This window comes from Papilio polytes, unplaced genomic scaffold (genome assembly GCF_000836215.1).
Source record: "Papilio polytes unplaced genomic scaffold, Ppol_1.0 DF823510.1, whole genome shotgun sequence".
Lineage (NCBI taxonomy): Eukaryota > Metazoa > Arthropoda > Insecta > Lepidoptera > Papilionidae > Papilio > Papilio polytes.
Genome location: NW_013525694.1, coordinates 2,229,337 through 2,247,007, shown reverse-complemented (window position 1 = coordinate 2,247,007; position 17,671 = coordinate 2,229,337). Strand labels below are relative to the sequence as shown.

General features: G+C 33.6%; 1 protein-coding gene across 1 annotated transcript in view; it reads left to right on the top strand.

Moving 5' to 3' along the window:
• Positions 1–215: 215 nt before the first annotated feature.
• LOC106104533 (regulating synaptic membrane exocytosis protein 2) overlaps positions 216–17,671 on the top strand; it is a 26,574-nt gene continuing 9,118 nt past the window's right edge. The window contains exons 1-5 of the mRNA XM_013284610.1: positions 216–387; positions 12,886–12,994; positions 17,064–17,163; positions 17,321–17,474; positions 17,560–17,666. Coding sequence (XP_013140064.1) covers positions 352–387; positions 12,886–12,994; positions 17,064–17,163; positions 17,321–17,474; positions 17,560–17,666 — 506 coding nt within the window. The 5' untranslated portion in view covers positions 216–351. The remainder of the gene's footprint in view (positions 388–12,885; positions 12,995–17,063; positions 17,164–17,320; positions 17,475–17,559; positions 17,667–17,671) is intronic.

Genomic DNA, 17,671 nt, shown 5'->3' with positions numbered 1-17,671 from the left:
TCTATTCCAAATTTCATCGAAATCCGTTCAGCCGTTTAGACTACAAACTCTAACAAATATCCATCCATCCATCCATCTAAACTTTCGCATTTATAATATTAGCATGACTGAACTGCATTGATAGTAAAACTGTTTCAATTATACCATTAAAATCCTATTTCTTTTGTTTCAGGTGTTAGTGCTGACACAAAGTCGGAAAGTAAAGTTTTAAACTAATAAAATGCTATGTGTGATTGTATCTATTCTCATACCCGACTGAGTTAGCTGTTAGTTCGTGTACAGTTCAGAGTGCGCTCAGCTTCGTGTGGTATAATGGTGTGAGTGAAGTGACAGTGAGAGAAAAACTACAAGATGCTGCCCACAAACGTTATGTCTTTTATGAAGAAGGTGAGTTACATATTGCCATAACTATTCATTAGTATAGTTAATTCGACAAAAACCAACCGTTCAGGAGTCTAATTGCGATATGAATTATCATAATTTTTGTTTTTATTCAGTTGTCTATGATTTTGTATTAAATTCGGTATTATTCGATTAATTCTTACATCAGCCTCTGTAAGTATGATTCATACGATTAATTAGAATATTCAAATATAACTCTGGTTACTACAAGGAAATAAAACAATAAGTCATTACAGATTATACGAGGGTTACATTCCGCGTAAAGTTTGAGTGGCCATTTTGATTTTATGCCTCTGTCGCTTTAATTAAAAACTCTCCAGCGGCGCGGGCGGGCGCTCCCGTCGACCCGCTCCCACTCAAATTATGACACTTGTATGCGAAATAGCCTTAACTAACAGATGTTTCGGGCTTTAACGTGTAGAGAACAAAAATACATTTTAATAACAAGATTTAATAAGGTAAATAGAGAAATTAGGATTGACAAAAAGTCGCCACGCCGCACTAACTAGCTCCTAACACAAAAATCTCTAATCGTATATATCACAAAAATAATTATTCTGTAGGAGCATAATCTAGCACGTTAGCTCAGAAAAAAAAATACCTTTAAAGCTTCTCTAAACATCGAAAATAATTTTGTTTGCAAAATAAATTGCTCGCATGTGACTTTCTACAAACATTTGTAAAAGAAATTATATGATTGAGTTGTTTTAAGAAAAATATACCGAGGAGACTTACAGTGTACACAGTTTGAGAACGTTTTATTGAATAAACAATTTCTTTGTAGTCGTTACATTATTAATAATAAATAACTTGTCGTTTTTAATGGTAGTCTAAACGCCTAATAGTACCGACTTTTTATTTCCCTATCCATCGTATTGATGACACAAAGATATACTAAATATAATATTTTACCTCCGAATATTAGGTAACACAGGTAATACCATACGAATACATATTCTACACATTGTTCAAAATTTGAAGAGCTTACAACTCGTCCCTTTTAATAAAACGATGCCACGTGTAAGCTTCACTACGTTCATTAAAAGGAAAGTTAACTGTTCTGCTTCATGGCGACGTATAACATACGAGTACTAGCTGTTCCCGTGTGGCTTCAACCGAAAGAAATTATAAAAACTTTATTTTATTGTGTACATTTATCAAATTCTCAATTGCAAATGTCAAAATTACCTTTTTGTTATTGCTTCCTTAATGTTGGCAGTTTTGTAGTTTATGATCCCTTTCCCACATGAAAGATTTTTTCCAATTTATTTACTCCCTAACTCTAGTAACGTGAAAATATATAGTAATAAGGGTGTCGTAAGTGTAGGGCTTTTTAAAGAAAGAATTATTCAAAAATATGCTGTGATTGCTAACATCTTGCGCCATGAAGTAGCGTGTGTTTAAAAATAACAGTAAAATAAAATAGAATACTATTTACGCTTTAATATATTAGTTTAGAAGTAGATATATATATTAAAAACTTGAATATATGAACCTACATGTATAAAATTCCGACTAACAGAATGAAGTTCAGCTAAATAAGGCTGTCTAATGAAACATAAATACAAGTTTCTGTTCGACCTTGGATTTTTTAATATTCGAAATATGTGTAAAAATATATAACTGCGAATAAATGGAAATATTTGATAAATAGATTTTGAACAGCACTTGACGAGTTCGCTCCGTTAATAGATTTCGTATAAAATTTATATTGAGCGTAGATCGAAATGAAATTAAGCATTCATGTTTTTCAATAACGCTTGCTTGGTATGAAATATTTTATTTTGAAATAAACTTTTTATGACGATATAAAATAATTTTAAAGTTAATAAATAGATATATTAATAATCCAACTGTATGCAAAAAATGTTTTATAGTTTTATGTTTTTAATTGTGTAAGCGTGTCACAAATTTAAAATATTTTACCTGCCTGAGAACAATTCTGAACAAATTCTTGACCTTCCACCCTTTCATCGCATAATTAATTCTGCTCATTTCAGTACAACTTTTTCAATTAACGTCACCACGCGAGAGTGTTCATTAAAATGTACAGATGTAAAGCAATTTCTTTATTTTAACTAAGGTTTTTCATTTCATAGAAACATCTGACTATGTTATCATTATCAATTAAACATTGTATAAGTTTATGTATTTCAAGTAACTGCGAAAATTCTCCTTCATTTGCTATTTACAAAACATTCCTCTAGGCCAAGAAAGATCCTACGCACTTCCAAATTGTAACACATACAAAGATTTCTCAACTTAGAATGCTCTTAAACTTCGCGCTTGTATCTTTTCTTGGAATAATCTCTGGTGAAAAGTAGGTTAAAACTACTTAAGTTGGTTCAACCTACCGACCTATTAGAATTAAGGATAAGTATAAAAAAAGCTTTCAAGACCTACTCAGTAGAGAGGTTTTACACAATTTTTCATTTATATCTGGAAAAATATCCTCGGCATAATTCATAATTTTACGATCATACGTAGAGTGTCATTTCATTATATTCACGTGCGGTGTGTAATAGGTTTACTCTACAAAGAGCCATCGATCAAGGTAATAGGACAGGAGATTAGGGGCATGAAAATAAGGAAGGATGGAAAGATTTATCATGAGCCTAGCGGTAAGAGAACTAATTTAAACTACAAGCCAACTGCGACGGGAAGGAGCTTACCAAATGACGTAAAGTAAAGCTTTATTTAGTTGTTTGTTTTAATTTGATATAAAATACTACTAGTTACTACTAAAGTGACAATTTATAACGAAAATGTTGACAAATAAAGAATGCGTCTAAGGGCAGGCTTACACCTTTGAGTAAACTATCGCACAAACGTTATACGATTACCAATTGTTTCGCAACCCATGCAACTAAAAATCGAGTAGTGTGCGCACCTCCATGTAAACTCATACGAATCAAAGCGAGACTAAACAGTTGTACGATAGTTTAGTTCCAAGTGTGCATATGCTCTTATATGATAGATCAAAACACAACCTAGCAACGTTGAATCTATGTAGTATTTATCTTACACAAAGTAGGAATTTGGCCACATCTAAAAGGATGTCTTGACTATAGGCACTCACAATACATTGTTATTCGTTGTATTCTATTCAACACATCGTATTTCTTTGTGTTTTCGTCCTTCAATAAATGTACAATTACAAACATAGAGTTAACGCAGCATAATGAATAACAGAGAAAATAAAGCGTTTTTAATAAAACGACCGACGATCGAGCTCATTCTGTTTGTTTGGATAATGAAATGCGAGCTCATACTAATCGACCACCGAATGGTTTAAAATTATTGGAAATTATAACGTAATTTATATTTTACACATCTGCAATAACTATTAAGTAATTAATCATTGATTACATTAATTTATTTACCTGTTGTAACACAATTATGCAACATATACGCGTTTCAGCGCTTTATTTAAACATTACAAACAAAGTAATTACTGACAAAAATGCTTAATTTTAATCATACAACTTTTCTATTTCAAGCTAGATCTAGGCTTCGTTTATTTCTTGTCGTCTTTCACTGATTCTTCTTGGCATTTTTACGACTTGACACTAGCCCACAGACTTTATAGTTTACGTTCCTACACCTACATATTTATAGTTTTGGAAGCTTTGCGTTATCCATTCTGATACCTTATTTGGATGTGGATTTGTCTTTTTTATAAAATTTTATCGAATGTTTGCAAAATTAAAAAAACTCCATAGAATGAAAATGTTAAGTATAGTCAAGATACAATGAGAAAACATTTTTTTTTCTTTACTTTATATTTTGTAAAGCTGCATTTCATTTCCTGATCAAGGCAAACTATTGTCGCATGAACGAGTTGTATCTGAAAGCTAAAAAGCCGACCAAAAGGTCGGCAGAGGTACATTTTTCACTTTAATATAGCAAAGATACAATAGCATGGACATTCCCTTTCGTGCAGTAACACAAGCGAGACAAAGAAACTTTGAAATAATTAAACGTCAGCAACACGCAGGAACCGATTGGTATTTCCAATTTAAAGGCCCCGCTGCACTACAAAGAACACTCTCACAAAGCAACTATTCATAGCTGCTGTTGTATAAAACTTTACATTTGGGGGAAATAGACAAGTAATGCAACAAAAATACAATCTTTTAAATTTATACGAGTACTGATATTATAAAGAGGAAAACTTTGTTTGTTTGATTGTAATATTCTTAAAAACTACAAGACCGATTTAAAAAAATCTTTCACCGTTACAAACGTTATTTATCGTTGAGTAAAATAAGCTATATTTTTTATTTCCTTATTATTATTTTTATATTTCACGCGGACGGAGTCGCGGGCAAAAGCTAGTTGCTACATAAAGAAAAATAGGCTTGGATAATTAAGTACCGTATTACTATTTAAAACACTAGAAACTAAACCGTGCTGATTACCTTACCATGTTATAGAAAGAAAAAGGTTTGACTGTTTGCTCCCAAAAATCTCAACTGCAGAACGAGTTATAAAATGTTCATTAACATTTAAGCTCTTATATTTTTAAATACGTTTTTTTTTCTGTTGATTATGTAACTTTTTCTATAAAGGTTATGCTATTTGTTTTTATATAAAAACGCTACTTAAAAATACACAGGCAAAACCACACGGATGGATATGTGAATATTCAAGCCGATATATTATTCACGAGCGACGGCAGACAATCGCCAGCCAGTGTACACAGGCGCTGACAACCGACATTATCTCGTCTCTACTACATGTGAATTATTTTATGCTTTTTAAGTGGACTTTACTGTATTAATAAGAAACTAATAAGTCTAGGGATAGCGCGCTTAACTACGATGTAAGAAGTTTTATGATTAAATTATATGGATATTAATCCAAACTATAAAATGAATACATTCACGTCACTAAGAGGGATTGAGCTTCTTAACTTTATAATGTTGGTAAAACAGATTTATGCTCCTTTTTATGTCAATATTTATCTCGAGAATACAATCAGACAACGACGGTGTTTTTAATCTGAAATTGTAAAGTGAAAGTGAACTTCTTAATATTTAAAAAAATATATGAGAGAAATTTATAATGATATACCATGTTAAGTACAGTTAACTGCACAAATGTTTTATTTGTCAATAATTCAAAGCCAAACATTAAACTTTAGTTTGTGATTTCAATTTCCCGTAACTTTCTAATAATTTTTTACACACATGTTACAATATATGACGTGTTATATTACTTTTATCGATGTATTTGTTTACGAAGCGGAAAGTACTCAAATGGGAGCCATTTCGTCAGAAGATTAAGATGTTTTTATCAGTAAATGTATGTTCGTAAAAAGGTTCGGCGTAATTTCGGCTGTGCCCTACACGCTTTATTTTACTTATACGTCTTACGATAAAATTATTTTATCCTGATGTAATCACATTTCATGTATTTTGACATAAGATTTTTATATATTATACTTTTTTTAAATAAACTAACTGTTAAAAAATGTAAAGTTTTCAAAATGATATGACTTGAAGGACCAATTTTGTCTTACGTAAGCAAAAATTCGATAAGACATAAACTACTAAGCTATTACAACTCCCATCCGACCAGGACCTCAGTATCAGCAATACATTGTCTTTAATGACATCGATAAAGATAAATGAATGTGAAGGTGGAAGAGAACGGTATTAAAGAGATTGTTATGATTTCATATTAATAGTTTATAGAAGCTTTCCACCATAGTATGATCGGAAAGGGAATTATAAATACTGTTTCTTTTAACAAAATAAGGATAGCTTTTTTTAAACAATTTGTTAATGAATGTTTTAGTAATATATCTAGATTATAAAATCTTGCAAACAATTTTAGAAAGTGTGTCAGAGAAAGAAAATTTCGTTCACAGTTCAATTTGTTAGAAAAGTAAACGTAAGTTTTAAAAACTAAACTATTTGTAGGAAAATTAATAACCTTACAACACTTTTTGCAACAAATTAAAAGAAAGCCATACAAAGTAAGAAATAAAGTAGTTTTTAATTGTTCGTTGTGTAATGGGCACGTGACGTTGTGGCGCAAATCGAGCATCACGAGTTGCCCACCATGATCACAAACTTTCGCAATCAGTTTGTACAATTCCATAAAGAGTACGATACAAATTAAGTTTTAGCAATTAATTGAAATCAGGTCAGTACGTACTTAGAGGAAGTTTTAATAAAATTACTTAAGCCTGCTACAACTAACTGAACGGTGGAACTGTACAATTAAAACTGACAGGTAAAATTTTCCTTACACATGGAGATTTCAACAACATTCCACTATTCAGTTAAATCTGTACAGGTAAACTAACACTAGCACGCTTTATGTCTAGACAGTGTAATTGAATTTAAAATTTCAGATGGAATATTAAGAAATATCCTTTCGCGTCTATTTTGTGGACACTACGTAGTGTCAAACTACCAACTGACTTCTGAAAAGACGATAAAATAATGTAAAAGTTGTACACAATTCACTGGGGAATAGAATAAGGTGATCATTTATTCATAAAGTCTGAGCACATCACGTATCAAGATACTTTGTATAGCGAGTAATTGTTTTTGTGGGTACTTTGTAGATTGGAAAACTTTCTGTTGATATAAAAAAAATCGAATTGGCGTGAATAAGTGTTTTTGAAACGTATACATGTAAAGTAAGTATATTTTTCAAATTCTACACTGTAATAGAGCACTATAGCACTTTTTTACGTAGTTCATTTAAATACAAAGATTTTTTTAATGATTACATTATAATATGCATGTACATGACTTTTTAGCAATAAACAATTATCTTTTGTTGATGAAAGGGAAATAAAATCATCCTGAAATCGGGCCGTGGATGGAGTCGAATATATTCGGTGCTGACAACAATTAACTATACTTGAGTAAAGCCGTTTTTAATAAAGAAATGTCTCTTAAAATTCTGGAAAAAATATAAGTAACGACAGTAATAACAGCAACTACTGGTGGATTAATTTATATTCATAGAGCTGCATACGTTTGTACAGGAAAATACCACGCGTCGCGTTTATCTGGCGAATGTCGATACGACGCCGAGCATCTCCCGCGATACCACTCCGCGACATACTCCAACAAAATTCTTTTTTAAATAAAAATAATTCTCCGCATCTCACTACAAAGTGTTCGCTTTTATTATTCTTCAGTGCAATCCAACGTCTCTTTCTATGAAAGCGCACGTTCTCTTAAGTCTTATGATATAAACAATTTTAAATTCTTTCACATCACTCTTTTGTATTGCGTACTTTTTCAAATCATATTCATACGATCGTACTATGAGCCATGAAGTAAGACGCTTGCATCTTACTTATGTGTTTTAATTTTTGTAGTTAAAACTAATTTTGTAAATGCAAAAGTTTGAATGGATGGATGAATGTTAGAGTCTGTAGGCTATACGGCTGAATGAGTATCGATGAAATTTGGCAGAGATGTAGAACACCGTGTGGAAGAATATAGGGGCTAGTTACTTTTGTTTTTTTTTTTATTAATTCCACACGGACGGCATCGCAGGCTAAACCTAGCCTTTAATAAGTAATTTATGCTCTGCAATTAACTTTTAGGTTATGCGTGGATAGAGTAAAATTCAGTTAATTCGTTGTGGTCGCTGCATATATTTTGTTGACAAGCAAAACTACGCAGCTGCGTCAACATCGACAGTAAACACTGCTTATTATTTACAGTTAATTGTGTTGCTGTTGTATGAAAGTACTTTTTATGACACATTTTTATTACAAACACACGACATCACGACACAAGCATACTTAATATAGTAGCGTGATTCTGTCCACATCATAGGACATTTCTCACACACAGCGTCCAACATGCTAAGTGCCGTCCTATTAAAAGTTGGACGATGAAATCGTACGAGTACGTGCAACAAGCCCAGTAACTCTAGCGCAGTGCTCACTTAGTTTAAATGTTGAGCCTAAACTTCTATCAACTCGTGCAAATAGTTCCATTAGCGACACATCACTTTAATCTTTTTTTAAATATCTTAGCAACTTATGCTCAAATTTTGATAACCATTTTATCGGTAGCTCTCGAGGGCTTACACATAAATTCAGATTTTGTATAATGAATTTATCCGAATGATTACTTAGTATTCTTAATCAGCTTGCTGTTTATTTACTCAAACTTTAAATCAAGGGTACATCAGAATAAGAAAAACAAAACTGAGGATATAATCTAAGAAGCACGAATCATCAATCGCTTTCCTAAACTCTTGTAACAAATTAAAAGTTCTAAAAGTAATTTACTTTGTACAGGAATTATCTCTTATAAACACCGGCACTCGAAATACAGAACAACTTAAGTACTTATTATATTTCGGACAAGAATTCTCTCACCGACGGGAAGGATAAAGCTCAAAAGCAATTGACGGAAAATACGTGCCTAAAATAGAGCTTTCGATCGAGGTCCCACTTTGACCGCCTCTGACGTCACATCAAATCAAACTGTGTCGCGTTACGACTGTAACTAAATAAAACGTTTAATTACAAATGTTAAATTTTTGGTCAAGATACTATTAAGGAAGATATGATTAGGAAATGTTTTAGTTTATACTTTCTGGACATTTAGATATGACCGACTGAGGTCGCTTTACCATTTTTTTGGATAGCATTTTTTCGAAACTGCCTGCCATATCAAAGAGGATTCTGCATTTTGTGACGCTGCGTCTACTGGTGGCCTTACTTCTCGTTAATTAGTCAATTTTTTTATGTTGATACTTATTTCGAAAAAGAACACAAAGAATATGAATCCTAAAAATTAGTTTGTATTGCGTTATTAGGATGTTACAGTCCATTAAAACTACAAGTAATTTACGAGAGTTTAATGTTTCCATAAAGAATAACGTAAACTCGTTTTTAATAGTGGATGTAATGGCATTTTTGAATGTCGACGTTAAAAGGTTTTTATTATCAGTCGACGATGTTTTCACTTATTCATACATTAATACAATATTTAATTGAACACCAATCAAAAATTTATCACAACTGAAGGATTTAAAAGTTAGTAATAAAACAACTCAAAAGCTATAAACGCTTACAAATCATCATCGAAGATAGCTCTCATACGAATTCTAAACTGAATCGTCTCATATGGGCCTTTAAACAACTATATATGTTACAGTTAACGTTACTTTAGGCAGATTTATCCGTGGCTGTGTCTGGGGCTTGTGAGGCTGCGGCGTGGTCACAAAGGGACGTAATTACGCAACGACAAACGGCCCCCGATTGCGCTTTACTCAGTTATGTCCGTCACCGAACAATAACGGCTTTACATTGTACATCAATTCGCTTTGAATGTCAGATGTATCAGAATATATTAATTAACACACTGATAATCCCACGTGACTTGAACTACAATCATCAGCATATTCGTTGTATTGTTTTATTATAACATACATGTTAGCATATTAATAATACTAAGGGCCTGTCCCATTACTGGCTGATAGAGGCTTATATAGCTTAAAAATGACGTAACTGTCAGGCAACAAAATCCGATATTTCCATCAGACATTTTAGACGTTGGATTGTTATCAGGTAATATACAATTTGGTGGGACAGCCCCTTAGTATATTCATATACTATAATACTGAAAGGTATAATGAACTTTAATCCATCGTTTCAATTTTGCGATATTGATAGTGTGGTTGTCCCGTAAAGGAATAGAAAAAATATACAGAATTAAGTGAATACAATAATTTGTGTGATATACATCACAAGTAATTAGGGTAAATGCTATTAGGATAGTTTTTTCAAGGGAACAAATAAACGCAATAAACCTCAATCTAGCGATAAACGTGAAACAAACAGTTGTAAGGTAAAGTAAGTTTAGTGATTTACTGTTTCCTAGGCTCTCTCATCTGGAAGTAACCGTTCAGAAATCACATTAAGGCAACGGACGCGCTCGGCTGGAAGCACCATCAAATAAATCTAAATCACTCGAGATCGCACTTGGATTTTATCCTTTCTTTTTATTCCTCTCTCTGCATATATTTCAAGTTGACCCTAAATCAATAAAAATAAATGTTATTCGTAAATAGTTATTACTATTCTTTATTTAAAAACCCTTTCTACATTTTTAAAATATTTATTAACATCAAGTCGGCAAAAACAGAGTTTGTTCTTAATTGAATTGATAAAGATTTATGTACAATCTAAAAGTGGAGCTAACTCAAGGAAGAGGTGTAACTCGTAGACGTACCTCGTAGACGTAAAACTTGTAACTGTAAATCTCGTAGACCTGTGCGTAAATGCTCTTTGTGTCTAACTACCATAGATGTATACATAAATTAAAATGCCTAAAAACAATTACAGACATAGTGTAATATTGTGAGAAGCAATTTCTTGACAAACTAAAATAGAGGCCGTGCACCTTTTGTTGGTCACGGCAATTAAAGTCGTAATGTAAATAGCAGACCGGCAACAAGTGGGTCACCGGGGCCACCGCACCCCGCACGCACCCCTCGCACTCCGCCGCCGCATACGCTGGGGGTGAGTGCGAATGTTCATGACCTACTTTATCGTGATATAAATCGGTACGCCCAAACCTTGTTTACATTTAAATAATCGCAAAAAATTATAGTATTTACAATTAATAATCCAATTAGTGTCAACCAACAAAGAGAAATCCTAAAAAAAATCATAACATCTTGTATTTAGTCCAAAGCGTTCCGATCACAAACACTTTTATCAAGCCACGTAGAGAGCTGTGATACAATTAAAACTATAAACTCTATCAGACTTTAAACCCCAAGCGAAAGCTAGCGTGACTTTGGTATGGTTGCTTTGTTTGCAAAATTCAATAACGCCGGGTTTGTAGCAACTCTTGAGGAATTGTGGTATGACCGCATACAATCCCGATGGACTATGATGTTGTGTTCTTACTTGTTTTGAATTTTGTGAAATTTAATCTTATGGGAAGGATAATTTGCAGTGTAAATATTTATCATAATAACAACGAACATTTTCGCCAACAAAACCAGATGAGCTGAGATTATTGCCGGCAACATTTTTTATTTTTGAAACTATTATGACAATAAAATCTCTCTTTAAATGGGACGATAGGGACATAAATGATTGATTCCCACAACTCCACGGCTAGCGTGTACTTTGCTACCGCTTTTACTTTCTCGGATCACAGGTAGTGATTCCGTTTTACTACGTCCGTTATGAGTTAGCTTTATTGAACCTTAGCTAGTTCCTTCCACCGAAAATCATATATTTTTTTCTTCCTTCCAATATATAGTGTTATAAATTTTAACATTATAAATACCTAGTTTTTGAATGCCTAAAACATGTATCAATGATCTAATTGTCTAGTGCGGAAAATAGTTGGTTCTAAAAATGGAACAAAAAAGGGACGAAAAACATTTAATCCAAAAACCGATATCTCATTCGTGTACAGCATTATGATTTGACATTTTGCAGTATCATCAGCATCGGCTGCTTATTGCTGAGCAAGTCTCGAGCCACCTCGCCAGGAGCGGAGATATAAAAAGCTCACTGAAGTTCGGGAGACGACATTATTGATTTTCCTGTCTCCAAGAGCTTTCATTCCCCATCTGTTGCGTTCCATAAAATTTACGACACCATTACTGGGTCGTTACTTTTGTATGAAGAGTTTTATCACTACACGATGTCACTCGCCGCGAACACGGTTTTTTTGAGAATTTTTTTGTTATTTGATATCTGTATATGGTATATAAAGTTATATTTAAATTGCTATTGTTGTTATTTTGGAAAACAAAAGACTAATCTCAGCAGAAGCAAACAAAAAGTATAAATGAAATATTTATCGTTAACGTTTTTATTAAAAAAAACTTAAGACTAGTCGTATTCAGTCGGAACAATGATATAAAATATAATAAATACCCTTAGAAGTAAGTAGTTGCAGTAATTATACTTCACAGTCAACAGTTACATCTTATTACTGTACTAAATACAACATAAGTTGGTGCACGACTAAGCCATCTTAGGCAAGTCAATATTGCCCGCGGTACGTTCTAAGTCCACATCCTCGGGGACTTTCATCTAATATTGCTTGCAATATATTTTAGCTTAAAGCTTGTAATCACTCAATTGTATGACATTCGAAATATTGTGTATAGTTTTTAGAATAAATTAAAACGTTATAAATCACATTTAAAACTGTAAAATTAATTCATTTTTAGAATCGATTGATTTCTTTTAGCGTTTCAAACATATTGGCAGTTTAATAAAAGTTGGCGCGATGTTGCAAGGCTTCGAGGAAAAGAAAAACATTTTTAATTTTCCCCTTTGAAGGCGTAACCGTTTGTGAGCCATCGATCGAATTGCTTTAAAAATACGCCCTCGGAGACTTTGGCCAACATAGAGTGAACGAATTATTTATTTAAGCCACACCTTAAATAATCCTTTAGTTGGATTAACCTTTTTATAAATAATGAGAATTGTTTAAAATTTGCATCTACTTGTTTCAGATGGTTGCGACGGAGGACACAAACACAGTTGGTCAGATTGAGACGTCCGGTACATTCGGCAAACTGAGGCAGACGCTGTCGTCATCACTACTCACAGCACAAGACAAAGGCAAGTATCAAATATTAGAATCTTACTTCTTACTAATATTATAAATGCGAAGTTTAAATGGTTGGATGTTTGTTAGAGTTTGTAGCTAAACTGCTGAACGGATCTTGATGGAATTTGGCATCGATGTAGAGGATAGTCTGGAAGAACACATATATACACATATTTTTGTTTTTTTTTTATTTCCACAGGGTAGAATCGCGGGCGAAAGCTAGTCTATACTAATATAATAAAGCCTAAACACACACTACGTTGTGGCGTAGGATTCCAACAATCACGAAATATTTTAACATAATTCTTTATTTAACAAAAAGCCCTACACTTACGACAGGCTTTAGGCTATACCATATATTTTCAGACTTTAAAACTTGGGGGATAAATAGTTTGGGAAAAAAACTTTCATTTCGGAAAGGGACCATAAACTACGAGTTACCGACATTAAGGAAGGTTGTCATTTTTGCATTTGAATTCTGACGTTTGACAAACGTAAACCATGGACGAACGAAGACGCATGGGAACAGCTACAGTTAATGTAAAACTAAGTCATTGCGGACGAAACATCTGAACTTATCATTCTTACAAGAATCGCAACAAAATACTTAGTATTAATAAACTAAATACTAAAGTAAATACTTATTTACCTACTTACCTTACATATAACTATGCTCGTAAGTTTGAAGACCGCAACTGAACTCAATTCTCATCTTGATATGTACATGTTTTAACAAGCTATTAACGTCAAAGTTAAAATGTTACCGCCGAGTTTCCCACCAAGTTATCTACGCAATTTGCTACAAAGTTAGGAAGGCAATAATTTCACCATATGCAGGAAATGTTGATTTATACAGAGGCCCTTCTTCTTAGTTAATGTCTGCATGATTTAGGTAACTTATATATTTTGTACAAAACCAACTAAATTGTAAAAAAAAATCCTAGTTGAAGATACATATCGATTTCAATCTTAATTTCCATTGGTAGAGTTTTTAATCTTATGTAATTACTAGCATTGGCCCGCGACTGCGTTCGCGTAGAATTAAAAAAAAAAAAGAAATTAGGTAACCTATGTGTTCTTCCAGACATCGAGATCCGTTCAGCCGTTTAAGCTGAAAACTCTAACAAAAATCCATCCATTCATCCATCCGTCGATATAAACTTTTGCATCTATTATATTAGTACGATATATTATTGTGTAGTTACTTAATAAAATTACAATTTGCAAATATAAAAACTAAACATGATATTTGAAGTTGTTAGCAACATAATGACAGCCTTGCCGGTCTCGTATTGTAATCCATTGTGTGCTTTCGTTGCAAGATCTATCAATTTTCTGTCGACGGAAGCTTTAGTCGAATTGAAACTTGACGTCCCAATTACAACTTTGATAGAGCTAATAATTAATCCCTTCAAAGCCCATTTATAGTTGTAATGCTGTTTGATTGTATTTGATTTTCTGTTGTTTCCAACAAACCTATTATTATGTTTGACGTGACGAAAGTTAGAAGCTTATTAGATTCATTGTTTAGTTATGAACGAATTTGAGAATAACATGAGAAAAACCAATGATACTAATATTATAAATGCGAAAGTTTAGATGAATAGATGGATGTTTGTTAGTGTTTGTAGCCTAAACGGCTGAACGGATTTCGATGAAATTTGCTTTATATGTAGAGGATAGTCTGGAAGAACACATAGGCTCCTCGCTTTTGATTTTTTAAATTCCACGTAAAATGTAAAGGGAATAATTATCGCATCTATTTTTACTATTACTTCACAGAAATGTTAATAAACAAAACGAACACCTGAATTTAATGATTATAAATGAAAACTTTAAATAAACTGAAAAAGTAAGAACAAGTATTGTAAAATTAAACACATACCTGAGCGTATTACATAATAAAGCATTGAATTATACAACCAGGTATATAACATAACTAACTACCTTTCAACTATTTGGCTGTAGATAATGAAGATGCCAAAATGCTCTTGAGCATTCCTAGATGGCTCCCGGCACAAAATCAATACGCGCCGCCCGACACCGCCACGCCGGATACCGTCCGCAACCTCACAGCCTAGCTATATCCATATTTCATCTCGGTGATAATTCCAGCCTACATTCGTGAATTAACTACATAGCTTTTACTTGTTATTATACTGATGTAAAGTATGTATTCTCTGGTGTTAAGTATTCTAAATTTTGTAACTGACGAACTCTGTTTTTTTTATTGATTAATAATCCAAATATGGGAACAACGATAAAGTGAGTCTGTAAAAAGGTAAGCAGACAGGAAGCCATAGAAAAATTTAAAATGTTGCAAAAGATCTAAACGGTTTTTGTTACATTTTGCCATAATCATTTTTTGCGTCCTCTTTCGCAATACGGACGAAGGTTATTTTATTATTCTATCTATTAGAATACATTTATATTGAGTTTCAAAAACTTTCTCTATGTTACAAACAATAAGGTATGATAATCCTACTTCACTTGAACATAGTTTAAAATAAAACGTAGCTTATGTTATAAATAATAAAAAGTTTGTTCACGTTGTAAATAAATATTCAATTTAAGAGATATTTGACGAGATGCTCTCTACGTTCTATTTGTTGGAGAAGGAATCCATAAGGCGTGGAGTACAGTCAGCGCGTCCCGTGGGATCGCGTATCTCGCAAAATTTCGCTATGAATATTGAGAAATGCTCGTAAATTCCGCTCCGAGCTCCACTTAGCTGCTATCAAATACCGCGCGTTTTTGTCCGCCCTCCGTATTATTATGATCCATATATAGAATAAAGACGTTCCGCAAATTGAAGTGGACTTCCCTAAATTAATTGAACTCAATTTATCTTTTTTTAAACTAACCACCGCACTGTCTAATCTTACTTAACTAACAAAACACTACAGAACGACAGTGAATATGCAAATATTTAAGAAGACTGGCACAGTAAAAACTATGGTCACTTAATCAAGCAAAATGTTTGCGAGACGCTAGTTTAAATTAAAATTATAAGTTGAGCAGCAATGTTTTCAATACTGGATTGAGGCCGAATAAGGATTCTGATTTGTTGCGGTGAGGAAGGCAAGTGAGGAAACCACCATATTATTTCCTAAATCAGAGCAATGGGAAGTAACACTATAAGAGATAATATTATAAATGAAAATTTAGTAGAAAACTAGTCCTGTAAATTTCAAACCCAAAGTGTAAAATTTGATGAATAAACTCTTTAGTGAAACAAACGATCTCAACCCGGGCCAGCTGTAATCTAATTCCCCAACGCCGACGACAAATTAAAAATCAAGTTATCGAATTTAACATCAAAAGTATTTCCACTTTCCTCACAAAATGGAAACTTTCTCAGCAAACATTTATCTAAGCCTATGGCGTATCTCCAAAATACTTAAGTTTGTCCTCGATAAAACGAAAATTGTAAAGTCTGCTACAGACGCTCAGTTCTGATAGTTTTAAGTGAAGAGTTTAACTGTCCCGTTAAAACTCAGGGTATTAAGGCAAAACCTTATAACTGAACAGTTCAGTTTAGTTAAAATTTTAGCCTATATAGGCACTTTTAACTGAACAGTTAGAACTGTCAGAACTGAGCGTCTGCAGCGGACTCACCAAAAAAACTTTCGAGCGTAATTGATATGTAATAAATTCAGTAAGAATAAATACAATGATCTACTACAATTCTCTTTTAAAAAGGAATAGCCAAGCGGTCCATTCAGGGAGGATACCGTATTTATTTATTCAATGACACGCTGTTCTACCCCAACCGCAAACCTTTTATACTTCGGTAATTCCGTAAATGTTTTCTTGTTGTATTCAAACGTGAATTGTGTATTTATTGATTGTATTTTAGTGATATTAGAAAATTATGTTAAAATACTTTATGAAGATAGGATTATATTGTTCGTTGAATAGAAGCACAGTAGATATTCAAATAAAAATTGTCTAAGATCATAGGTCATAAACGTACGCTTGACTTGAGATAATAGTAGTTTGACATTATGTGTATTGGTGAATTAAATGGAAAAGCGATAACGGATGAATTGGGAAGAATAAAGTTACATTAATTTCCAGTAACCAAGCTAGGCCCGAGGCCGGTGGTAGTAGAAGCAGAGCCGCCTCCGGCTGCCCCGCCTGCGCAGCCTCCCCCTCCACAACAAACCAAAACAGAACGGTCAGTATTAAGATAAATGATTTTTTGCATAATGCTTTTATTTTGGACATACGGTATGAAAAGAAAGTAGGTAATTAATACAAGGGTTGAACTAAAAACATATGTGACACGATAAATAGTAATACCAGCGTATTGTTCAATTGGTGGTGTACTACAGAGAGGCGGGCAAATCGCCATCACGCGCAGGCGCTTGCCGCGTGTGCCTAAAGGCGCTGAAACCGGGCGAGGTTTTCCACACGTGCAATGGCTGCCAGCACCGAGTCTGCGAGGATTGTTCCTCCTACTCCAAGCCAGCCAGCGATGACGAGGCGGTAATAACTAACTTTCTATATACATACAAAGTTACACTCAAAAAACCAAGTTCTCGAAACTGTAAAGTTTTCTATATCATTACAGAGTTCATGGCGATGCTCGGTGTGCCGGCGTAAGGCTGGACCGCGCGTGCCCCCCGCTGCGCAGGACAGCACGGATTCTTTGCTGGATGTGCCGGTGCTGGAAGCGCTGCAAC